The sequence below is a fragment of the Cupressus sempervirens genome, chromosome 4 (assembly GCF_028749045.1).
Source record: "Cupressus sempervirens isolate cs-2001-9-10 chromosome 4, ASM2874904v1, whole genome shotgun sequence".
Lineage (NCBI taxonomy): Eukaryota > Viridiplantae > Streptophyta > Pinopsida > Cupressales > Cupressaceae > Cupressus > Cupressus sempervirens.
The window spans coordinates 671,721,207-671,748,310 of record NC_143121.1 but is presented as its reverse complement, the minus strand read 5'-3'; the positions used below and the strand labels follow the sequence as shown (position 1 = coordinate 671,748,310).

At 35.5% G+C, this 27,104-nt stretch overlaps 1 protein-coding gene across 1 annotated transcript; it reads right to left on the bottom strand.

Annotated features, from left to right (window-relative positions):
* Window positions 1–585: 585 nt before the first annotated feature.
* LOC149563045 (uncharacterized) lies at window positions 586–26,034 on the bottom strand. The gene is made up of 9 exons (XM_089828061.1): window positions 25,821–26,034; window positions 25,274–25,529; window positions 24,984–25,157; window positions 24,787–24,915; window positions 18,092–18,257; window positions 3,195–5,190; window positions 2,658–2,900; window positions 2,002–2,558; window positions 586–1,785 (listed from the first exon to the last, which is right to left on the bottom strand). Exons 1-9 carry the CDS (start codon window positions 26,032–26,034, stop codon window positions 586–588), a joined length of 4,935 nt encoding a protein of 1,644 aa, XP_089684187.1.
* Window positions 26,035–27,104: the final 1,070 nt, after the last annotated feature.

Here is a 27,104-nt window from a genome sequence, read left to right as displayed (position 1 = left end):
AAAAACTTCTTCCTCCCAGAATCATTCGGCTCCCATTTATCAGCTCTTTTCTTTGCTATAACGGTTTCTTGTTACCCTGTATTCTCCAACCACCATGACTCTGCGTATTCTTCCATCTGTAACTGTCGACGTTTCCTCTCCTTTTTGTGTCGACATTGGTAGTCTGCTCTTCCAACGTGTCAGTCATCCTTTTGTCTTTCCCTGACACTTTTCTATTTTATTTTTGTTGTTGCAAATGATGATCTTATTTTTTGTATCGTAACCCTTCTTCCTTTGATAGTTTTCTGCTTTGCGACGGTGTGACAGGTAAGATTCTGGCTCTTCATTGCTTTGTTGTTCTTCATCGTTATCAACATCTATCGGTTCCAAGGTTCTGATGCGGTTGGTTTGTTTGTGAATGTGGCTTCCAGTTTATAGTTTGTATGATCTTGTGACCTTGTGTTGAGCTGTTTAAAGTTTAAGCCGATAATCTCTTAACTTTTATTCGTATGACCTACTCCTTGGTCATTACCTAACTGGGTACTAGGGTTCGGAGTGAAACCCTAGGGTGCTCTACACCATACTCCCCCCTTTGTGAAGGAGATGTCAATTTTGGTTAGTCGGCAGCAATGCCGAACTAATCCCCTTTCTTCTGAATTCTTCCTCATCCAACCATGTGGCTTCTGCAGCTGGCAACCCTCTCCATTGTATGAGGTATTCTCTATAAACCCTGCGTCGAGTTGTCTTCTTAACCCGTGAATCCAGTACTCTCTCCGCTTGCAGTTTTGGCTGGGGTTGTACTTTGATGTCTCGAACATCTCTATCTATCTCTCTTTTCTGAATGCTCTTAGTCATCTCTGGTCCCCTGTAAATAATTAGATCCTGCACATTAAAAACAGGTGATATATCTAGATCATTAGGTAAATCTACCTTATAGGCATTCAGCCCGTACTTCTCCAAAATTTTACAAGGACCTATTCTTCTCATCTGCAATTTGGTAGGAACCCCCTTCTGCAATATGGCCTTATTCAGATGCACCATTACTAAGTCCCCAACTTGAAACTGTACTTCTCTCCTTCCTTCATCTACCTTCTCCTTCAACTTTTTATTTGCTTCAACCAGAGTTCTTTTCACCTGGTCATGCACCTCCATCATGAATTGAGCAAAATCCTCAGCATGCCCACTGACCACTCCCTGTTCTTTTAGCTCTCTAAGTTCACAGACTCCCCGTGGATGCATTCCATACACAATCTGGAAAGGACTTTTCCCTGTAGTCCTGTTGATGCTATCATTGTAAGCAAATTCTGCCTGTGGTATCACTTGATCCCAGGTTTGTCCATATTCTTTTGTCAAACATCTGAGAAGATTTCCCAGTACTCTGTTTACAACTTCAGTCTGACCATCAGTTTGAGGATGGTATGCAGAACTGTGGGACAAATTAGTTCCCAATCTTTTCCATAATGTCTTCCAGAAATGACCCATGAATTTTACATCCCTATCAGACACCATACTGACTGGCAACCCATGAATTCTGACTACTTCTTTAAAAAATAAATGGGCAATGTGACTGGCATCATTAGCGGTCTTACATGGTATGAAGTGGCTCATTTTACTGAACCTATCCACTACTACAAATATACTATCAAATCCAATTCTTGTCCTAGGAAACCCCACAATAAAATCCATACTCAGACATTCCCAAGGTCTATTAGGTACGGGTAAGGGTTGGTACAGTCCAGCATTTGATGAGGTCCCCTTCGCCTTTTGACAAATTGTACATTGCTCCACATATCTTCTTACATCTTTCTGCATTTTCGGCCAGTAGTAGTATCTACTCACCAATTCTAGAGTCTTGTTTAATCCAAAATGCCCACTCAAGCCTCCATTGTGTTTCTCCTGTATCAGGTTCTCTCTCATTGAACCCCTTGGAACACACAGCTGATTGTCCTTAAACAACAAACCATTCTGCAAGGTATAATTAGCGAACTCACTATGAAAATGGTTTTCAAAAAATGAGCATACCTTGTAGGCTTCTGAGAAATCTTCGTCACCTGCATAGAGATCTTTAAATTCTTCTATTCCAATACTCCTCAATTGAATTTCCTGCACTGTCAGCAATCTTCTACTCAAAGCATCTGCTACCTTATTCACCTGACCTTTCTTATGTTTAATGGTGAATGTATAGGATTGCAAAAATTCCATCCACTTAATATGTCGCAGACTGAGCTTCTCTTGAGTATTTATAAAGCTTAAGGCTTGGTTATCAGTGTACACTACAAATTCTTTGGGCAATAAATAGTGCCTCCACTTTCTCAAGGCTTGCACTAATGCATACAATTCAAGATCATAGGAAGAATACCTGGACTTTGCTTCATTTAGCCTTTCACTGAAAAAGGCAACAGGTCTTCCCTCTTGACTTAAGACTGCTCCAACAGCAATGTTGCTAGCATCACACTCCACTGTAAATAGCTTCTCAAAACTAAGTAGTACTAGAATTGGCTTAGTAGCTACCTCTTTCTTCAGCCTCTCAAATCCTTCATTTGCTCTGTCTATCCACACAAATTTTGTATTCACTCCGCCTTTGATAGTATCCAACATCGGAGCACATATCCCACTGAAGTTTCTAATGAACTTCCTATAAAACTGAGCCAAACCATGGAAACTTTTGACAGCTGTACCTGTCTTCGGTGTAGGCCAAGCCAGAATAGCTTTGACCTTGTCATCATCCATCTTCAAGTTACTCTGTGACACAACAAAACCAAGGTAAACTAGTTCCTCCTTCATGAACTCACACTTTTCCAGGTTAATGGACAATTTCTCCTCTTGCAACCTTCTCAACACAATCTCCAAGTGCTTGAGATGCTCTTCTTTACTCTTACTGTAAACCAGTATATCATCCAGGTAAACTACTACAAAGTTACCTATATAATGCTTCAACACTTCATTCATTAGTCTCATAAAAGTGCTGGGTGCATTTGTAAGCCCAAATGGCATAACTAACCATTCATACAAACCCTCATTAGTTTTGAAGGTTGTTTTCCACTCATCACCTTCCCTCATTCGAATTTGGTGATAACCACTTTTCAAATCAATTTTGGAAAAATATTGTGCACTGCCTAGACAATCCATTAAATCTTCTATTCTAGGAATAGGAAACCTGTATCTTATGGTTATCCTATTTATTGCTCTAGAATCAGTGCAAAGTCTCCACTTACCTCCTTTCTTCGGTGCTAGTACAACTAGTACTGCACATGGGCTGACGCTTTTCTTGATCAATCCCTGGTCTAGCAGTTCTTGAACCTGCCTGGCAATTTCCTTGTTTTGTTCGGGAGTCATCTTGTAGGCTGCCTTGTTTGGCAATGAAGCTCCTGGTACAAAGTCAATCTGATGACTTACTGCTCTCTGTGGTGGTAGTGTAGCTAGTGTACCATCACTAATGATATCTCTGTACTTGTCCAATATATCCTGGACCTCCTCAGGTAACACATTGGGTTTCTTTATCTCCTCTTCTCTGGGTTTCAGCAGAACAGCAAATCCAACTTCTTCTTCTTCTTTGAAGTCTTTCAAGAATTCCTTACCACTCATCAGTAGTAATTTCTGATTTGTTACTGTGTCTCCATCTTCTATTAGAGACTGTATCTTGAAGGTTGTTCCATCCTTCTTGAAAGTATATAAATTCTTCTTTCCATGGTAGACTGCATCTCTATCATACTGCCATGGCCTACCCAATAGCAGATGGCATGCATCCATTGGAAGTATATCACACAAAATTCTGTCCTGATAACCCCCTATGGAAAAGTCTACCCAAGCTTGTTCATTTACTAACACCTTGTGGCCTTTGTTTAACCAAGTAACTCTATAAGGATGGTCATGCGGAGTTCTTACCAATTGTAATTTTTGAACTGCTTCTTCCGAGATGATGTTGTCCATAGAACCAGAATCCACAATCACTTTGCAAACTTTGCCAAGTATCTTGCACTTCACTCTGAAAAGTGATCTCCTCTCTTTTGTCTCCTCCTGGCTTGGTTCCTTCAGCAATATTCTACGGAACATGAGATTTTCTCCTTTCTCTGAATCAAGATTCACCTCTTGGTTATGGCAATTAACTTGGTCTTCTTGGACATAATTATTTCTCCTTTCACCTTGTGAAGATGAAGGCTTATCTGGACACCTATAAGCAGGATGCCCCAAATTACCGCAATTGTAACACTTCATAGTGGAAAAATGTGAACCTCTACCACCATAACTATGTCTTCCTCTGCCTCCATTATACGAATTTCTACCTCTCTGGTAGCCTCCTCTATGATTATTGTTGTGATGGTTTTGCTCCACTGGTTTAGAATCTTCTTGAGTCTTAGTCTCGTTATCTCTACCCTTATATCCACCTCGATGAAAACCTCGGCCTCTGCCTCTATTAGAGTTGGATTCTTGCCTCTTCTTATTTCTTTCTTCCACTTTCAGAGCTAATTGGAAACACTTATGCACAGTATTTGGTGCCCATAAACTTATCTCTTCTTGAATATTTGCTCTCAATCCGCCAGTATACCGAGCAACTTTCACAGCTTCTTCTTCTTGCACCCTTGATCCCAAACAAAGCTTATGAAACTCTTCTGTATATGCAGCCAAATCCAAGTCCTTCTGCTTTAGACTCTGCCTCTTCTTATGGAGCTGTATCTCATAATCTTCAGGAAGATAATTTTCCTTGATCTTTGTCACCATAGCTTGCCAGTTTGCGATGGACTTTTTGTCTTCTCTTTTCCTCTCTTCTTGGAGGAATTTCCACCAAGTCAATGCTGCTCCTCTCAATCGAGACTTAGCGACTTTTACCTTTTCTGCTTCAGTTACCCCTTCACAATCGAAGTGATTTTCCATGCCTTCTATCCATTCCATTACTAATTCAGTATCCATCTTACCAGCAAATACAGGTACTCCCTCCAATGCTTTTCCACTTAATGCCTTAATGGCTTTCAAGAATGGTTCTTCTTGTATAGGAGGGTCTGGTTCTAGTATGACATCCTCCTCAGCCACAGCTTCCCCTTTACTTGAACTCCCTGCTTCTCCTGTTACTTTACCAGCAACTTCATCTAGAGGCTTTCTCATAAGCTCTAGAGTTTCCTCAAGGAGTCTATTTCTCTCCTTTTGTTCATTTACTTCTTTGGCCAATTCCACATTGGTCACCATGTTTGATTCCCCCACTGATTCTTCAGCAGTCTGAAACATTTACAAATTAAGCCCAAATCTTAACCAGGCTCTGATACCACTATGATGCAGAGGCATTGATCGAACAATTCACTCTTGCAAAAACTTGCTAGTTTCCTATACGAACTTTGATTAGAAGCATTCAACCCTTCCATATTTCAACAAAGACTATAAACTCAACAATATAATGACACCAATCTGTATCTTCTAAGACTCAACATTCCATATATCAAATTGGAGTGTATTATAATACTCTCAAATGTCCGCGCCAACTCATCATTACCGTTTTACCGCCATGACTTATTTCCATACCTTACAGTCTCCTTTGGACTGAGATTGCATTCACCATCTCGTGGTTGTCTCTAAATGGAACCTGCATGTATATAGAATAATTGCCACTTTTCTTCTCCTTATGCCAAGCTGCATACACTTCGTTACATCCATCCTTTATTATGGGACTTCTTACTTATCGGGTTTAAAACTCAAATCACTTTCATGGTGATTTACCCAACCACCATTTTCCAAGAGCAAAGGCATTCATGCAACAAAAAAAAGAAATACAAAGTTCCTTCCTTTGGTGTTATTGGGTCATGGACTCTCCAATTACATTTGGGACTGCGACCACCTTGTTAAGATCCAAGCCATTATGGTTTTAATCAGACATGCCTCCACCTTAACTGATTCAAGATTGAAACTATTAACAAACTTAACAAAATCGATAGGATTCAGAAAAATGAAACGACATGAGATATAAAAAAAAAATAGATTAGATAACCTGAATGCCAGGTATGGGATTCAGAAATAGACACTTCTACAAATCTTTTATTCATCTGCAGATTTACATGGCGTGGCTCTCCTCAAATCTTGCCTCCTGAAACCAAACTATCTCCCTTCCTATCGACAATCTCTGCCTTTTATAAAATTTTATGTAACCATTTACATTCCACTATCGATTCCCTTTCTGATTGAATAATCTATATAAAGATAATTGTAACAGTTACAAAACTGTATGTTTTCCCTTAGATGCTTTGTATTCCATTTTTCAGTTACATTCACAAGATTCTTGTTACATGTGGCGTGATATTTATGACATTCACCCATTTTGAACTGTAGGCTTACATTTTTGCATAACAGTAGATAGATAATGATTAGAATTAAATATTTCATGGGTGCAGCTGCACCATACCACCACCAAAAAGTCTATTTAGGTGTGTTTACCCATGGCATGGTCCATTTTTGGATTCCCTCTTGTTACAATAGTTGTTGCCATACCCTACCGACAATGTCACTTAGGTGTTCTAAGTGTACAAAAGTGATAAACTTTGTCAGGGTATTTCTCTCAATTTAGTACTCCTATGTATGAATCATTTGAATCTCTAGGATCATGAAAGGCCCTTATAAAATTTAATATCTCATTTTTTTAAGACTCCAATTGGTTTTTTGGGGGCAGTGATTTCTCTTCAATGCAAAAACTGTCAAAGGCATTCGATAGAAAGTTGCAAGGCATCCCAAATGATTGTCCCTTCTTTGTGGACATGAAATACCACCACCAAAACATCTAGTTGGCTGGGTTTATCTAACACATGGTCGATTATTTTCTCCCTAATTATTGTAATAGTTTGTGTCAATGTCCTATAGGTGTGTCGACTTTTGGAGAAAAGTGACAAACTTTGTAGAGGCATTTCTCTCATTCCAGTGCACTTGTGTATGAATAATTTGAAGTTGTAGGATCAGAGAGGCCCCCCTACAATTATTTTTCTTATATTTTCAAGACTTGAGTGGTTTTTTTAAGGAATCAAGTTTTCTTTCAATACATAAAAATAGGCATTTAAGGAAAAGATGCAAGGTAGCCTAGAAATCTTTGTGTGTTCTTTCTAGGAATGAAACATGAACACCAACACATTTGATTAGATGAATTCACCCAAGACATGGTCCATTTTCAAATCCTTTCTTACTGGAAACAATTATTGTCATCCACTGGCAACAATGTCCCTTACATGTGTTATGTGCACAAAAGCAATAAACTTTATTGGAGTATTTCTCTCAATCTTGGGCACATGCATGTGAATCATCGAAAGATTTAGTATTATACAAAACCCCTCTAAAAATATTCTATATCTAATTTTCAAGACTCAAAGTGGTCTTTTAGGGTGGCAATTCTCCTTTTGATATAAGAATTGTCAGAGGTGTTCACTATAAAGTTACAAGATAGTACAAATATTTGTTCATTCTTTATAGGCACAAATTAACACCACTAATACATCTTATTGGATAATTTTATGTAAGGCATGGTCCACATTTGGCTCCCCACTTACCAAAATGGTTAGTGCCATAACATATTGACAATATTCCTTAGGTGCACAAAGTACACAAAAGTAACAAACTTTGCTAGAGTATTTATCTCAATCAAGTACATATGTGTATGAATTTTCTAAAGTAACTAGACCATACGATGTCCCTCTACAATACTATATCTTATATTTTCAAGAAATCATTTTATTTTTTAGGGTAGTAAGTTTTTTGATGATGCAAAAATAATTAGAGGAATTAGTGGAAAGTTGCAAGGTAGCTCAAATATCTATCTATTCAGCATGGGCATAGATCATCACCACCAACATGTCTAGTTGGGAATGTGTACCTAAGGGATGGTCCATATTTTTCTCCCCACTTTCTAGAATGGTCAATGCCATATCCCTACTGATAATGTACCTTAGGTGCGCTAAGTGTATAAAAGTGACAAACTTTGTTAGAGTATTTCTCACAATCTAGTATACATACGTATAAACCATATAAATTTTTAGGATCGCAAGACGCCCCTTTACAAGAGAATATCTCATATTTTCAAGACTCCAAGTGGTTTTCTTAGGGCACCAATTTTTTAGTTGATGCAAAAACTATTGGAGGGATTCAATAGAAAGTTGCATGGTAGCCTAAACATCTATCCATTTTTTGTGGGCATGAACCACCACTAGCAACATGTTTGGTTGGAAAATTTTACTCAAGGCATGGTCCATTTTTTCCTCCCCACTCATTGGAATAGTTGGTACCATACCCTAATAATAGTGTCCCTTAGGTGCATTAAGTGCATAAAAGAGATAAATTTTGTTGGGGCAATTCTTTCAATCTAGTGCACCCACATATGAATCATTTGAAATTTTAGGACTATGAGGGGTACCTCTACAATATTATATCTCATATTTTCAAGACTCCAAGTGGTTTTTTAGGGGAATCATTTAATGGAAAGTTGTAAGGTAGCCCAAGTTTCTTTCCATTCTTCATAGGCACAAACCACCACCACTAATACATTTGGTTGTGTGGGTGCCTAATTGTGAATGACAAAAAAAAGGATCAAATGGTCTAAAAGGTTTATGTTCCTAGTAGTTAATCATGTGCATCGTGACTTTTTCATGCTTGTGTATATATGTATGTGTGCACCCATGGATCAATTCATTGGTATCACCACATTATATAAATATGTTTGTTCTCTCCATGGATGGACAAGGTTCCATCATCCACGAAGATAATTGTGTGTATAAATGTGTTTCCTTGGGATGGATAAGTGTCACTTATAATTGTTATGGAGTAACATGTTTCTATGTCAATATGAATGTGCAGAAAAAGTAAACTATAATACAAGGATGGTTTTTGTATGCCCCCCTCGTTATGATGACTACATGGCTATAGACCTCAGAAGGAAGGAAATAAAGGATAACTACTTCTAGATGCAAGGATACATCCTTAGTTGATAATGTAGACCACAAACTTATCGAAGAGTGTTGGCTCATGAAAGCTAAGAAAAGATGTAATTATGAAAGGATATGCCACTTATGAGAAGAGCCCCTTGAAATGAAGAGATCTTTTTAGCAAGACATTTACCTTCAAGAGTAGTGTCTAAACAAGGATACCAATTTCAAAAGAAAAGAAGGGGGAGAAGAACAAGAATGCACCTATTCAACCTTTGTATCCAGGTAGAATAGGGATCCATAGATGAAGGATGAAAAACTTTAAAGAACAAAGTAAGGATTGTTTTTAAAAATTAACATAATTTTACAAATAATATAGAGGTTATTATCAAAGACATGCACCTCTTCTATATAAGAGAGAGTATTGACTAGGACATCAATTCCTTGTAGGAAAAGAATGTCACATGATAAACAATTATAGTTATATTAAGGAAATTTGATCCTTAGAGAAAGAGATAAAGAATGTACAATCAACCTTTCCCCCCAAGTATAGAGGCAACAAACCATAAATGGGAAATGAGAAGAATGAGACGTCCATGATGGATTATTAAAAAAAATATAAAGACAAATTGTAAGAAGTGAATAGTAATGTATAGTAATGTAACAAAACATTATTAGTACCCAAAAATAGTAATGTATAGTAAAATAATGCAAATATATAGATAAATGAATAAAGTAGATGAAAGGATACCATGTTACGTGCCTACTTAGTGATCATGAGAGGAACAATAAAGAGATGAAAGGTCCTTAAAGGAGAAAAATGTGAGAGAGATAACCCCTCTAGGATAGATCCTCTAACATATTAGATACAAAGATAAAGTTGTACATAGAAATGTAACACGATAAATCAATGTAACATAAGCACATTATAAAGAATACACATACGTGAGGAAGATAAATACTCAAGAAGAGAAAGAAAGAGAGGGATCACATTTTAAGAACCCAAAAAAAATTCTCCTAGATAGCAAATATACACTTCCCAAAAAGGATATTAAAGCATAGAGAAACATGCAGCAAAGAGAAAAATATATCCCAATAAATGATAAGGATTTTCCCCCAGTTAAGAGGAACACATAGAATGTCCTATTGTGTTACTCTCAAAACATATTACATAGAATAAAAAATTTTAGACCCAATAGGGACTAGAAATGCCAAGTAATATTATGAAGAAGAACTAGACTATCTTATGTATAATAAATCTTACTATTTTCAACTTCATCATAAAAGCACAAACACAAAGTAAATATTCATCATTGTAGCAAAAGGAACATGAAAGTATATTAATAAAATTATTTCCATAAGGATGATATCTTAGTTTAGGTGCAGTCAAAAGGTAATGATATAATCTCAATGCTAAAGCTTCTCGAGTGTCATAGGAAAGTAAAGGTAGAGTTGGAAAAAGAAGACGAAGATGAGGTCATAGAGAAGGGAAGGTAAGAGAAACATTGGGAGAGAGAACATAGCCAATGCCTTTCTTATGTTGGTGTTGAGGAAGGCAAATGGGAATCTTAATGTGAAGTCCTAGGCCCTTATAACTTTGTCTATTGATAATATGCTATAAGTAGTTCAAATGGTAGATAGAGAAAATGGTTTGTTTGTTACAAAGTAAAGTCCACCACGATAACTAGGAGAGGGGTGGGGGTGAATCAGTTATACACATTAAAAAACTCTCATTATCTTTATTAATTTTGAAACATGAAAAAAGTGGATGCAACAACCCTAGAAAAATAACCCTATACAATAGCACCATATACATTAACTAGGGAAACCCTTGATCAGAGGGAAAACCCCGGTGGGGATGGTACCTAGAAAAAAGATGTTCTAATATAAAAGTTACTTGTGAAAGGATAGACCCTATTAGGGGTTAATTAAATACAATCAGTACATATGAGTCCATGTTAGGAGGCTTTGAATCCCCGTTAGGAAATTCCAACCTTGTTAGGAATTGAAAGGAGGACAACTGAACTAATTGTCCAAATAGGCTCTATACTATTCTTTCTAAATAATACAAGTATGGAACAACTATCCAACCAGAAAATTGTCTTGCCAAATACAGTTCCTTGTAATCTCATTGTGCCTCAATCACACCAAATTTTGCTTTGATCTTCACAAGTTCGGATATCAAAATCGCACAATGCATATTACAAAGGCATGATCACATACCACATTTGCATCCAAGGAAAACATCTTTCCTTTATACCATGTCCTAAAACAAGTTATTGAGTTAGCATTGAGGCCTTCTTGATTTACAGTAATAATATAGGACCATCTTAAGATATTACAATATACATTACATTACAATTTTACACTTTATCCAAGATTACAATCAAACTATTGGCTCACACTCTTCATAACTTTCCACTCAATGATCTTATGATTATGCCCTCTTGCAAAAGGAACCTATAACATTACTTCAACCTCTATCTCAATCTTCTTAAGACAATTCCATCTTTGTGAGGAGATAGAATCAAAACAGTAGTACCCACTTTCTAGAAATGTTGTCTGAAAGATGCCTTCACTAAAATCCTCATAACTTTATCCAGTCTGCATATTTTTGTATTCATTCTTAGATGTAGAATCTAGATATACTATAGAACATATCCTCAAGTGTGAATAATATGATCTTCAATCCTCAAACCATGCCAAACACTTCTACCTTTGTAACTCTGCTAGTATTCAAAGAATAACCAACATGTTGACATCAATGACAAACATAATCATGAATGCAACTTACAACCATTGAATCATGTCTCTAGAACTGTTAATATACTCCCCTATAGGAATACAATCAACATTCATGCTAACAATTTCTTGAGGTCTATGCAAATATATAATGTAAGGATGAACTTAATGAGTAGTTTCATGTATAGGAGAGTGAGGGGTATTCGTGGGAGGTGGTGAAGAAGATAGATCGTCTAGGAATTACCTAATATTAAGGCCATAATCCATACTTTGAAGGTGTTGGAAGGTGGTAGAGGTATGAGGGGTTTGATCATGAGTAGGTGGCATAAGATTAGGCATGAGATTAAGAGCATCATTAACAAAATATATAATGTCATCTAAAAGATAAATAAGGAATCCAAATGAGAGTTTAATGATTGTATTGAAATAAGACTTATCAAGAAACCTTGTATTAGTTAACCTCATAATACCATAAGACATAAAATCATGTAAAGACATGAACATTATGAAATAAAAGAAACTTGCATAAACATCATAAGCATGATAAATAGATGCAAGAATTAAAGTGACCATAGAGATGATTATGCACCAAGCTATTTTAGAGAATGACATTGTTACAAGATAGCCAATTCTAACTCCAAAGTGTAAGAAATAGATAAAGATGCACAAAGAGGAAATCAAACTCCATAAAGAAATGGGCACAAGTCAGGTTCACCAAAATGTTAAGTGATGAAATGGAAACACTTAATGTAGTTATAAGACTTCCACTTCATAAACATTCAAATACAAGAGAAAGAGGGGATTCCAGACTAACTCTCAATATAACTCAATTTTAATTGGAGAAACCCAAGAGAATGAATGGGTGCCAATGCTAAACCCAAATGATACTAAGGAATGTACATAAGAAAGTCCTCTTTCATGCAATGTTTATTAACTTTAGATGTGCAATGTGAATGTAAATTGAACCAACTAGTTAAATGGTAGTGATGCAATAGATCTAGAAGCTACATCTAGGAAATCAAACCAATTAAAGTATGAAATAAAATCTATGATATGAGACAAGAAGGAGAGAGAAAAATGACCCCAAAATGTGCAAGGGAAAGTAGTTTTTTTTCTCCAAAAACTATATAGTGCATGACTATTACAAAAATTCTAACTCTGGATCTAGGATTAGAACAAAGAAACCCAGAAAATCTTTAATATCTTAAATCTCAAGGTATAGGTCAATTTGGGTGATGTCTACCAGGTGGTTTACGAGATGATGGACATTTTCCTAAAGCACAAAAATAAAGTTGACCTAGATCTTTATTGAAGCCCTTGCTTGATAGTTTCTAGATCCAAATTCACAATTATGATAATCTATTTCCACACATGAGAAAAATGGGTTTTGTGCATCAGTTTCTGGATTAGATTGTGTGAAAATGGGTTTTGTTTGTTGGATGAGGTTATTCCTTGGCCAAGCCCTAGACCGAGTAATCAACCTTGAAATTGAAATGATAATATTAATAAAGGAAATTCTAGCAAGTAGTAGAACTAAATCAACAATGAGAAATACAATTACCTTTATAGATGCAATTGAACTTAGTATGTGATCAAGTATGCAAATGTAATAGTATTTACTAAAAGAAATAAAAAAAGAAACCATGGAAGTCAAAACCTCATGAATGGAAATGTTTGTGATATGTCTAGAAGAACTTGAAAGCATGAAAAGAACATCTCCTCCTTAGAAACTAAACTCTACTACCACCTTGAAGGAAGATGCTTGATGCAAGAAGGAAATGCTAGATCTTGAATGAATGCTTGAAGAGTTTTTGAAGGATGTTGGCTTGATTTCTCATGTACACGTGTATGCTTTCTCTTGATTTATTGTGTATGAATGATGGATGAAAATGAAACAACCAAGCCTTCATGTATAGTAGTTTTTGGGATAGAAAACAAAGCAGGTTAATTGGGGAACAAAAGAAAATACTTCAAACACTCAAGACACTTAAGGACCTAGGACCTAAATCCCTTTGGGTATAGGTAAACTTGGTTAACCTATACCCAAGGGTATTCTGAGGAAAAGGAACCTTGAGGTCTTGGGGAAAGTGCATAAAGATTCAAGAAATATTGAAATCACCATAAGAGATGACTAAAAAGGTGATAAAATAGGACCTAAAGGGCCATGCATAGAAATTAGGGATGACCTAGAATAATTTGAGAAATATCGGAAGAAGGCAGAGAGACTAAACCACACTAAGGAAGGTTAAAAGATCTCAAAACGAAGTGCTTCCATTTTAAGATAGTACATTATAACAATTTAAATGACAAGCATGTATACTGATAAAAAAAGTAAATGATTGAGTGCAAAAATATATACGATAGAGCTCTAAAGAACAAATGAAATGGTTGAGAGTGCAGTCTCCTACACCTCTCTCATATTCTCTAGTGTCATCAATTAAATATAGTATGATCAAGTATTAAAACATAATTGTGCAATCATAATAAGTTTTATAATAAAAATATTCATTCAAAATTAAATACACTATAACATTAAATGTTAAGTCTTGCCAAAATATGAGGAATAAATGATGGTTGCTCCTCCTCATCTCTCGCATACGAGGACTCTCCATGGTATGCTTAAATTCCTATTATTGAATGTATTATGCCACCCATATCACTAACCTTAGACTCTTAGGTTTCTATAGGGTCCTTGACAAGGTCATTGTGGGGATCAAATCATATATTTTGACATGTGGTACAATTATAGGCACAAACATGTGTGCAGTTGAGGAGGCTGCATTAGTAGCACCAAAAGGTTGTGCCAATAATGCAATGTACATAACCATAGTTGGCTTATCTAATAATAGCTTGGCTTATTTAATAATAGTTTTACTTTGTGACCATGTGAGCAAAGGATATTTTATGCTCTTTTAACCCAATTGTTGCTTCGTTGTTTATCTTTATTTCTATTTCTTTAACATCACCACTAGACGACCCTTTACATTCTGCTTTCAATCTGACTACATCGCATGGTCATATTTTGATCATGTATTACATTCATTAACTATTTTACCATGCGAATAGGTGCCTTTTAGCTAGTTTCACCATGTCACAACTTGTTTCAATCACTTTCCTCTTATCACTGCGATAGTGCAATTACATGTATTTTCTTCTAAGCTGACCGCATCACTAAGTCATTGACTTAATCACTCTTATCTTCTTTGACAATGTGACTAAGCAAACAAACATTTCATGCTCTTTGCAGTAGTAATCACCAGGTCACAACTTATCATCTTTACTGCATAACACAAATCAAGGCACTCTCACCTTAAATTTTTTAGACAATTGGCAAAGTGAAAATGAGGGCTATCAGACCTTAGGGATGGAAATGACTAGTTATTTGATATTATACTTTAGAATTCCTTCACTCACACTCTTTTCTTCAAATCTATCCCCAATAGCAAAATTTAGAGACACATATATTGCATAATTCCGTCCTTGTATTAATATTCTTTGAAACTAATACATTACTAATATAAACTCAAGAATAACTCAAGATATAACATAATTGTAATTCAAGATCCATTTGTATTCCCAAAATTGCACAACGGTATTAATATTCTTTGAAACTAATACATTACTGATATAAACTTAGGAATAACTCAAGATATGACAAAATTGTCATTGAAGATCCATTTGTATTATCAATGGTTATATCATCAATGGGAAGAATATGCATGTGCTTTCCGTACTTAACATCATGGCATTAGTGAACAGAAATGATGTATCCCAAATGAACCCTCAGAATTTAGTATCCAAAACTATCTCTAACATAAATAAGAATGTGAATTGGTTGTCTATTGCTAGAAATTTGTTTTCTATTGTTTTAGCTAATTATTCAGCTATGGTTTCCAGTAGAACATATTTTTAATCTTTTATTATCATCAGTTCTAAAATAGAAAAATCCACACGTATATGAAGTGCACAAAAACAAATAAGAAGTATCCAAGCTATAGGATTAGCCATAGGAAGGGCAATATAAAAATATATTTTTATTAATGTTTTATAGGAAACAATATTGTTTTGATAGTACACAATGACTTACAGGTGCTACTTTTGTTAATTAACATGTTATATCCTCCTTTTAGTCTGTTCCATTAAGGATGGATGAAGTAGTGTGTTACTTTGGAGAACATATTTGTTGGCTTTTTTGAAGATTATCTTAAAAATCAATTTGAAAGGTCTAAACATTTGGCACAATGAATATTGTTTTTGATAAAGAAGGTAGAGAGATGACCCTGAACCCATAGAACCATTACAGAGAGTAATCATTTTTGGCATTTTTGTTGGTGCTTATCGCCAAGTAGCAGGACAAATTATCATAAACTAGCCATGTAACATATACCTTCCATAAAATTTATCAAAAATAGCTAATAACTGTAGACACCTAAAAATCTTTTAGAAAATAAAGTATTTTTATTTTCTAAAAAAGTCCTGATGACATCATCATTTATTAATTAATTAATTTTTATGCCATTAAATCCCTTTGTCTTAATTAAAAATATTTAATTAAAGAATCCCTCCCAAAAATGTTTAAATCTTATTTAAACATTATTTCCTTATTTATTAATTATTTAATTAATAAATTGACCAAAAAAACCCAAAATAAATAAAAAATTTATTTTTTGCCCAAAACTTGGCCAATTTTCTTAAGACCACTAACCTCTTCCAAAATCTTCTAATCCTTCTTTAATTTTGATTAAAGGCTAATCCCATCATTTCCTACCCCTAATCCCAACTCAAATTATTTAATTAAGATTAAATATTAATCCTCATGTTTATTAAATTTTTTTTAATAAATATCTCCTCAACCCAAACCCTTGAAATAAATAAATCTTTATTTATTTCCTAAAAATCTAATTTATCCTCATCCTTAGAAGTTCTAGACTCTTCTAGAAAGTCTTCATCCTCATCCTAGGAAATTCTAGACTATTCTAGAAAGTCTTTATCCTCATCCAAAGTCTAGACTCTTCTAGAAGATGTCTTTAAAACTAATCCTAATCCCCTCCTAACCTTGTCACATTCCCTAAACATGAGTTAAAACTTTCTAACCCAAGCCAAAGTTAACAAATATCTCCTCCTTCACCCACCCTCATTAAATGCCATCCACTTGCCTATCCCTAAGCTAATCCTAAACCATCCTAATCCATCCTCTAATCATTTGCACAAGCCTAAGCAAGCTTAAAACCCTCCTAATCAAGCCCAAGTCGAAATTGCTCTCATCTCCCTCAAAATATCTCAACCATAAAACTTTATGAAGTCCACTAGGCCATAAATGACTCTTCCAAGCCCTTTTATTGCTCTTACAAGTCATTATGAGGGTCTTTATGAAGATTTTATCCCTTGAGCCTCCTTTGTTGACTCATCCTTGCCCTTTCCTCCATCCTCTCACCCTGTGACATGTGTCACTCCCTGATTGGTTGTAAGGAAGCACAATCCATGTGCTCTCCTCTCATGCAATCTAAGCCCTCCATGAGTTTTTCCCCATCCTTGCATCTTAGCCCTCAATCCCTCAAGCCTCTTGCCTATAAATTGGATCCTTCCCCTTTTCAAAATAACACAATCCATGAAGTAAAGTTATAATGCTATTTTGAGAGCCAAATCCATACTAAAGCCATCTATCCACACTAAAAATCCACAATCATCCATTGAAGCCTTTGGAAGCATATTGAGCATACATCCTATCCATTTAGATAAAGCTACTCAACAAGAGAGCTTCTTATTGAGAGAGTCCATTAATGGCTCATATTCTCAATTGAGAGTTCATCTTAGTCTATCTTGAAGTTTATAAATTTTGTTTAGTTTGTAGAAGCTTTATTTAAATTTGGTTTCTATTAGCATACTAACATTGCTCATATACAATAACAACACTGACCAAACATCACTAAGATTCTTCACATAACAAACAAAAAGAGTATTGTTCAAGGAAATAATAGAGCTAAGCCTAATAAATAACATACTTAAATTGAAAGCAAACTAAAAATTATGTCTCTTGATGTTCAACTCAAGGATTCCTCATTACCATCTTTGTGAGAAGAGGTGTTAGAATTCTTGGGATTATCTTTCAAGGGAGAAGAGCTAATTTATTGAATTTTCACAAAGGAACTAGTTCCAAAATCATCCTTCCTAAAGGATATACTTCTACTAAAATCAGGGCAATGTGAAAAAATATGGTGGTAAATCACAAAAATTAGCCCCTGGTAGAGAGAGGGGCTATCATCACTCATACACTTCGGCATTGGGTACTGAATTCATTCTAATCTTAGGTTCTTCTCAACTCTCATATGCCAGGGCAATACAAATCGTATCCTTCCTTTTCTTTCCCTATAATACAACGTTGATGAGAGGTAAAAGGGAAAAGTAAAAAAACTTTAAAACCCTAAGCACCTAATCCCGAACACAAATACCCTAACCTCACAAAGGGAAAAGAGCCAATGAAAAAATACCTTAGTAAGAATTGTATCATCACGAAAAAATTGTAACTTTTCAATGGTTATTGGGTGTAGGCAAACCACAGAGTTATCATCATTAATGACTTCATCCACAACAAGTCGATTGGCTGCCTTCTTCCGCTCTAAAATTGGTGTGCTGAAATCCCTTTTAGTTCCTTTCCTGTTACCAACAAAAATAATCCATTTTTTCAGCAATCCATGGAAATACCTAATCAGGCGAAGGCAGAAAATGAAAAAGATGTAGATAATTGATCTTATGCTTCTAAGGATTCTCCCTTGTGAGCCATTGTAGTGTAGTAAATTTTGATTGTTTCGAGTAGATCCAAACAAAGAAATAAATTGAAGAGCATGAACCCCACTCATTGTATTTATAGGGGAAACTTATTTTCCTAGAAGCTAGATTTACTTGTGGGGCCATTAAATATGGGGTGTTTTAGCTATTTTAAATTTAGAAGAATTTTTTGTTAAACTAAATGAAAATAAATTGCCTTGGCCAACAAGCAACAAGAACAAGAATAAACTAATCTTAGATAGGAAGAAAGAATAAACTGGCTATGCTTCATATGCTTGTTACTTTGGGATTGAGTGAGCAAAGTTCATGCAATTTAATGCAACTTAGATAGGTTGTATGTCAATCTATTGTTGCTTTTAATTCAAGGAATTAAGTAATTGCTTCCATAAATTGATAGGTTTCCAAAGCATTTGAGAGGGATCTCATAAGAATGGGGTTTAGGGTTAATAACTGATAATTTTAATTGCAAGACAATTATATAGGTCAAGTATTTACTGGTATGACTTTGTACACTGACAAGAAGTCCAAGGTACTCCTTTCTTGTAATCTCATGATTTGCACTTAGCAATTAATTGAGCATATCAAACTGATTATGTGTTAACTATTGTACTTCTTTGATTCTTTCATCAAGTCTTGTAACCAAGTGTCTCTTGTCTTCATCAACCAATGCCTTGTCATTTTCAGCATTTGTTTTGTCTTCCTTAGCCTTTTTCTTTTGTTTAATCACTTCACATAGCCTTACTGCTTGAATTTCATGTTCTCTTTTCAATGCTCTAACTTCTTCATTCAGGGTATTGTTCCTCTCAAATAGATCTCCTATTGCTGCATTAGATTCACTAGAACTTCCTTCATCAAATAGTTCTTCAATAGTGTCTTCCTTGCATTGGGTGTCATTTTGTTGAATAACCTGTTGGAAATGATTGAAAAGATCATGAATGAAGAATTATGGAACTGGTAAAGAATGTTTCAATCATTGTTTTGTCATTGATGTCAAACTTGCTACTTACAGGAATGACAATTGCTTAAGTGATCCAAATACTATCAATTGGTTGATTGACAAGGAGGAGGCAATCAATAAGATGTAACTAGAGCACCTAGAGAAAGGTTGAAGTTATGATGTTGTAATGAAGTATAAGGATTAGCTAAGCCATTGATGAAATAGTGTATTGATGACATACTCCAAGACATAGGGAATGGACACACTAAGACACATCAAAGATGTAAGGTATAACTAAGTCATTTGTAGAACCTAACTAAGTTCATTTGTGAGTGCCGAGCAAGCTAGTTAAAGCTGAGCAAGTTCAACTTCAGTGTGTGCCGAGCAATCCTTTGGGTGCTGAGTAACACAGAAGGTGTCGAGCATCAGTAAATGTAGTAGGAGCCGAGTAACACAGAAGGTGCTGAGCATTAATCAATGTAGTAGAAGCCGAGTAACATAGAAGGTGTCAAGCATTAGTAAACCAATGATGCTGAGTTGCTGCATTATTGATAAGACAAAAAGATTCACTAGATCAGTAATGATAAGTTTGTTACATTGAATTTTGTGAATTAGTTGGATGATAAGGATGATGAGTAGATGCCACAGAATTTCATGTAAACCATGCAAACCAACTTTGAGCGAATACTGATGGACTTATCATGAAGTTTCTGGAAGAAACAATTTGGAGGGAAAACAATATCGTTCTCTCAGATCAAATCAAATTGATGAGCGGGAAGATTTGAGTGGGAAATGAAGAATAGAACTTCTTTATAAGGAGTTACAGGTCAGAGATCAAAGTGTGTTCGTGCGAAGAAGCCAAGAGAAGGCTAGTGTGAAGTGTCAAAAGGAAGACACAGTGAGGAGTAAGTACAGAGGATTAAGACTCTGAGTTGATCAAGTGACCATAGAGTGCATTGGCATAATGAGTGGAAGAACTCGAGGAGACAGATCTTGAAGGGTGGACAAGCTGTTAGCACTGCAAGGAAGAAAAGCCAAGCAAAGAAAAGAATTGAAGAGTGATATGAAATCTGTAAGGTTAGAGTTGCAATCTTTATCAGGGCAAAACCTTTCTAATACTTTCTTACCATTGTATTAGACATTGAAATCCTACATTGCTAGGTTAGCTTAATAGCTAGGTGGCTAAGCCTCAAGAAAAGGATAGAAGATCCCTAGGAGAAGGATAAGAGATCCTTAGGAGAAGGATAGGAGATCCTTAGAGAGGGGTAAAAGATTCCTTTGAGAAGGTGACTGTAAATCCCATGGACTTGGGTGGGCTTAATAGCTCTATGTAAATCCTTTAATAGGGTGGCATTCTAAGTTGAATGTTCTTAAGTCCTCTAATAGGGCACACTCCTAACAAGGTGTAGAAATCCTTTAACAAGGTCACATCTGATAGTGTGTAAAGCCTTTAACAGGGAAAACCATCAGAAGTGGTTGAAATCAATTGCGCAGTAATTTTGTGGGTGTCATCCCCACCCCAGTTTTACCTTCTTATTCCTAGAGGGTTTCTGGGTCACCAAAATCCTTTGTCTTATGAGGTGATGCATGTTTACTTTTCATGATTTTTTAATGTTTAATTGCATGCATGATAATTTCAATTATATGCCATTAAGGATTTGACAAGAAAGTAAAAAGGCTAGTACTTCTGATTCACCCCCATTTTATTAAAAAAATTGTAGTGGACATTATTGGACCTTGAATAACTAATTCACCCCCCCTCTCAATTATTCTAAAAGAATTCTAACATAACCATCTTCTTCCTTCTCTTCAAGGATTGCCTTAATGTTTCCTTTATGACTTTTACTTGTTCATATGCGAGATGAATATCAATCTTATAATTCTCAATGATCTTTCTGAGTTTGTAGACTTCTATCTTCAAGTTCTTTTACTACCAAATGATTAAACTTCTACCAAGAGTACACTTCTCTGATACCAATTGTTGGAAATCTAATAGGGAAAGTGTGACACTTTGGGGGGGTGGGAAGGGGAGAGGAGGTGACTCAGGATCTATAAAACTTCTTTCACTTCAACATGAAACATATTTGATATCACCACATAAAACTCTCAATTAAACATCCATCTCATATCTATGAAACCAATCACATCAAAACAACATTAGGTCTACCTTCTAACTGCATAAATATAAACTCATAAATGCATCACACATTAGCCCATAGATTTTGTTACTTATAAACCCTCCAAAGTGAACGCAAAATTGTGGTGGGGATAACACCCACAAAATCTTCACTATTGCAACAGTAAAGTTGTGCATGTTACGAATACAATGATTTGATCACTTCTAGTGATCTACCTTGTGAGGGGTCTACCTTGTTAAAAGCTAAAAGAATTGCTAGGTTCTACCTTGATTAAAGGATTTTTACATCACAATGAAGTGAGTACTCTGTTAGGAGATTTACATAAGCTCGTTAAAAGCTACTCTATTAAGAGATTTAAACCCTGAAATACCTATTACAATATATAGTACTTGATCCTTCAATTAGCAATTTAATGCTTGAAAACAAATCTCCTCTATGCAATAAAATATCATCTGATTGTGATAGATCTCCCTCGTCTCTGCTCAAAACTCTTCATTGCACTGCTCAATCTCTACGCTTTGATTCACCTCTAAAACTTCACTCTTCACCTATTCATGCACATACATCTCATCCATAATGAATTAGGTCACAGACCCTCATTAAATAGATAATTGGGTGAACCTTCTAGATCTAAATCAATGATCTAAAATTAATCCTCTTACTGTTTGGTCTTTGCATTTTTCTGATTGGTGGATTGCCATGCCTAGGGATTAACGATCTCTTTTTGAACACATAATCACCTCTTCGATTTTCAAACATGCTTCTAGCTTGACAAAAATGGTTAACATAAAATTCAATGCCATTCCAAATAAAAATGTTAAACTGTGTTACTCAACACGTGCATATAACTATGCTCGAAATGAAATGAATAACTTGACCTTTATAACACTCGACTTGCACTAAATTCTAACTAACTTGGCAATCACAATTATCTCTGATAAGCTCCACAATCATTGGAGTACTCGATGACCATTAGCTTGCTTGGTAGTAACTACTACTCTGCACATTACTTGGAATATGTACAAATCTCCATTCCTTGGCTCAGCTTATATAGGATGACTCGGTCGCAGTGATGGGCGAATAATCATGCCTTGTGAATGGCTAAGTGTTTGACACTAATAGACAACATGGCTTAGGGATCAACACATTTCATGGATAACTTCTCTTGTTTCATATCAAGAACCTGCCTGATACATGGATTCATACATAGAGAACATATTTGTTGTTTAGTGATTACAAGGGCCTTCATTTGTCACAATCTAACCCTTCATCAAACTAGGCATGCATGGACTCTCGCCATCAAATTAAAACATTATATTGTGCAATGAGGCTCACTAGTAATTATATAATAGAATCTAATGTATCAAACATTCGGGTTAATCTAGGGATCTTGTTATACACATTCGTAATACCCTTCAACTAATTTGAGTTATCTACTATAAGGTCTTCTAATTGTTGAGGGTTCGCAACAAGAGGGTTTTTAGGTTGCAGTTTTTGGAGGGTGGATTTCCAAGCCAAACATTGTTAGTATTATTTGTCATACTTGATTAAATTCACCTTTTACAATGTGACCTTCATGTATATGTAAAATGTCAATATCTTCAAATGCAATACTCTAAAAAACCATAAATCAACCCTGGAATTCTTTGAACTCATTGTCTATTGCTTTCAATGACTATGAATATTATTACCAATCTATTCACTTATTACTCAACTAAAAGAGTCATATTAATACTTATTTTTATCTTCTTCATTAAAAAAAAGATTAATAAAAAATAACAAAGCACAATCTTCACCCAAATAGAAAAGAAACTCAATTTAGGAAAACAAAGTGAGATATTTACAAGCACAAACTCACCATCAATAAAAATAGAGATTACCTCATGTACTACAACATGTAAACGTGCAACTTAAAAAGAGTTGGTTAACCACAATGTGTGGATTCTTTATGCATTTGAGCTTGACTTTATTTTCTAAACTAATATAATACTTTATGGACTCGTGACTTGCTTATTTGTTTTAAGGCCACCATTGTATGGAAGATGACTCATTTGCTACATATATTACATTTTCTTCTCTTTAACATCTTAATCTCACCTCTCTTTACTTAAAGACAACAAATCACATTGCACAATGACTCATTCTCACATTCATGCATGTGCTTTGTTAATCTTCTATTATTACACAAAATGATAATTATTTCCTCAATAATTATGTTGTTGACACAAATGAGGTGGGCCGACAATTGTTATCACCACAAAGTCATCATAGATTCATAGAACCATGATAATCATGCTCTAATACTATCTTGAAAACATAAAGTGTATAAAATCAAAATATATTACGTCATTGAAAATATGAACACAAACATTAGAATGCATTGACATAGGAGTAGTCATTTTTATTCATTTGATCTATAACAAGTTATTTCTATTAATAACTCAACCATTTCCTATTCATGACATATATGTCATATAAAAATTATACATCCATTTATTTTAAATATTTAAGTTTAAATATTATATTTAAATATATGAAAAGAAATCAAGTCAAATATAATTTTATTAAAAATGATAATAATAATAAAACATACAAACATTACTGTAATAAAATTCATTGAAACAAATTATATCACTTAATAACTTGTTATTCAAATCAGAATATAAGAAAATGAAGAAAAAAATATAAAAATATACATAATGACATAAATTTCATGATTAGTGGTACAATATAAACTCTACTTATAAAAGTGAATCCATACATTTAGAAAAACACAAACATATTTCTCTCAAAACAAAGGCACGGACAAATCAATCTATACATTAAAAAAACATTTTCTCTTAAATAAAAGGGCGGGATAAGGAAATAGTACATGAATATGAAATTTATAACATTGCAAATGTAAACCTATGCTCCATACATTAAGTGAGACAGTCCATACATTAAGAAAAGGACACTTAACATAATTACATTAAACCTTCATATTAACATTTCTTTTGCCCCTCTGTTGCAACAAACATCTAAGCACTTTCTCGCACAAGAGAACTTTCTATGCCATGTGCGGAACCAGCATATTCCCTCAGCATCAAGCATCAATAAGGTTACTGTTAAGCCTCAAGTCAACGAACTGCTTTTGTAGCGTTATAATTTCAGAGCCCAACAAAAGATTTGGGAAAACTCCATTAAAACTTTTCAAAGAAAACGCTTTGTGCTTTTTCATCATCCGCTAAATAACTCAGAGAGCACCGTTTTCCCGCCAAAGAGCAGCTCTGCAACTTAAATTACGTCGTTTCTTAGCACCTCCAAATCCATTTCAGCGTACATCAGTCTGTCTGGAAGAAGACAATTTAATGAATTCAATACAGTCAGCAATGGCCTCCGCGTAAAAAGAATTCGATTCCCCATAGCAGGGGCGCCGCACAGGAGCAGATGAGTATACGAAAGAACGCCTCTTTGAACGCGCAAATGAATTAAAGCCAAAGGCAGATTCTCCAATCGAAACTAGCGAGGCCATTATACGACCGTAGGCTTTCTTCATTTTCTCCAACAGGCTTAAAATTCGAAGCCTGGAGTGCGGCCTGCACCTGAATCCCACTTTCCCTCTTCTCCATGGCCTGCGGCTTCCGCGATGCATACTCTTCCCAACGTCCCGAGTTCAAATCCCCAAACAAAGGCTCTTCCGACGAAACAACTCTTCAGGACCAAAAAAACAAAAAACAAACACCAGCCTTACAGCCCTGACGTCCCAAGTTCGAATCCCAAGACATGCAAAACAAGAGTTTCAGAAAGATATCACTCGCCTTACTTACCCTAACGTTCCGAGTTCGAAACCCCAGAAAAGCAAAACAAGCGCTCTTCCAACGGAAAAACTCTCCAGAAATAAAAATAAAAACACTTTCCTAACTGCCCTCACGTCACGAGTTCGAAACCAATAAAAGTTCTTCCAAAGAAACGACTCTTCAGCGAAAATCGCTCGCACTCCGCGTTTGTTTATATAATCGATTTCAACATCTTCATAGTCATAACGAGTCGTGTGGATTGAAAAGCCCCTACGAACGCACCGCCCTACTCCGACACGTTACCTAGTTCCCCATTGTTGAAAATAGATAAAGAAAAGTTTAGTGCGGGTAAACCGTTACGAAAAATCTTGGATGATTCTACAGCTGTTAACACATTAAGTATACAAATCAAAGGAACATTTGACCTAAAACTAGGCTGTTCAACCGCGAAATCATGTCGATTAAGTCAATGTGTTAGGTCACCCACAAAAACACAAATAATAAAGCAGGTGACGTAATTCCAGACAATTTGCTTGATACGACGGCAAGTAAAGTCAATACGATGGGCCACAAATACCATAACGGGCTTTGTCCTTGCAAAATACATTCCTTAAGGGTTTGAATTTAGAGGCCTCGTGTTCCAAAATTCCAATTGTGGCTCTCCGTAATTGGAGGGCAGAGTAAATTGCAAATTCCAAATTGCAAATTGCAGGGCGCAGAAGATTGTTTTTTTCGTACGCATGTTGTCCGAGAAAATCGATTGATTTTTTTCTCCTTAGCTCACTTTCCATGTCTTGTATTGGAGATTTTTTTGACGAATGATTTTAATGGTCATTATCAAGGACGTGGAAGGCGCTGTGTGAATTTCTTATCTTCCGTTAAAATAGGGAAATTTGATGGAGAGAAGTCATTGTTTTACGGTTCACGTGTTTCCACGAAGTGATACAGAGCTTGAGAATTGGTTGCAGGCGTGTTTTGTTGAGCGCCTCATTCGAATGGCAGTCACTTTCTATGGTTCAATTTGCTTGGGAGGTGAATGCCGTACACGCGTCTCCTCGAGAGGTCTAGAGAATTGGAGATTGAAGGTACCTAGGTTTCTTCCCTTTCTGGGTAGGGCGCTGTTCCAAAACCATTGGAGTACAGATAGTACAAGGAACTTTATACATGAGAAAAATGGGGTAACCTTGCCTAGGGGACCCTTATTATTTTGGTAAGATTTATGTATTAGGGGAAGCGATCTATAAGTTGATTATTTAGTGAATCTTCTAGGTGAGTGAAGAGTTTAAAGTGAACCTTCTGACATGGCGGCAATGGGCAACTGGTTCGTTTCCCCTAGACAATATCAAGAAATATATATTTAGTTTTGGTTTTTGATCTACTATTAGGTAACTAGGTTATGGTTTTCATTAATGTCTATATATGCATCAAAAGGTGTATGACAAGATAATTTGTTTAAATTAAAAAATAAAATAAAAATTAGAATTTAGTTATGCTTTAAATTTTAATTTAATAATTAAATTTAAATATATTGTCTTGTCGGTCACTTTTTGATGTCTTCATAGACACTTCCACGATTCTTGTTCAATTGCCTTAAAGCATCTTACAAACAAGTGGTCACAAGGTCTAATCTTTGTAGTCCTCTCATCTACATGGCACTGGAATGCATGATATGCTAGCATTGGTAAAAAAAGTTTGCTTTATATATAATATGCAGATGTGGATTAAAGGGTGGGCGTACAAATATCATTGGTCATGTAAAAGAATTTGCTTAATAGATAATAGGAGGATATAGATTGGAGGGCACTTTGAAGGGTGTCTAGAATGCTAGCATCATCAATTGTGTTAAAAAATTGCTCAATAA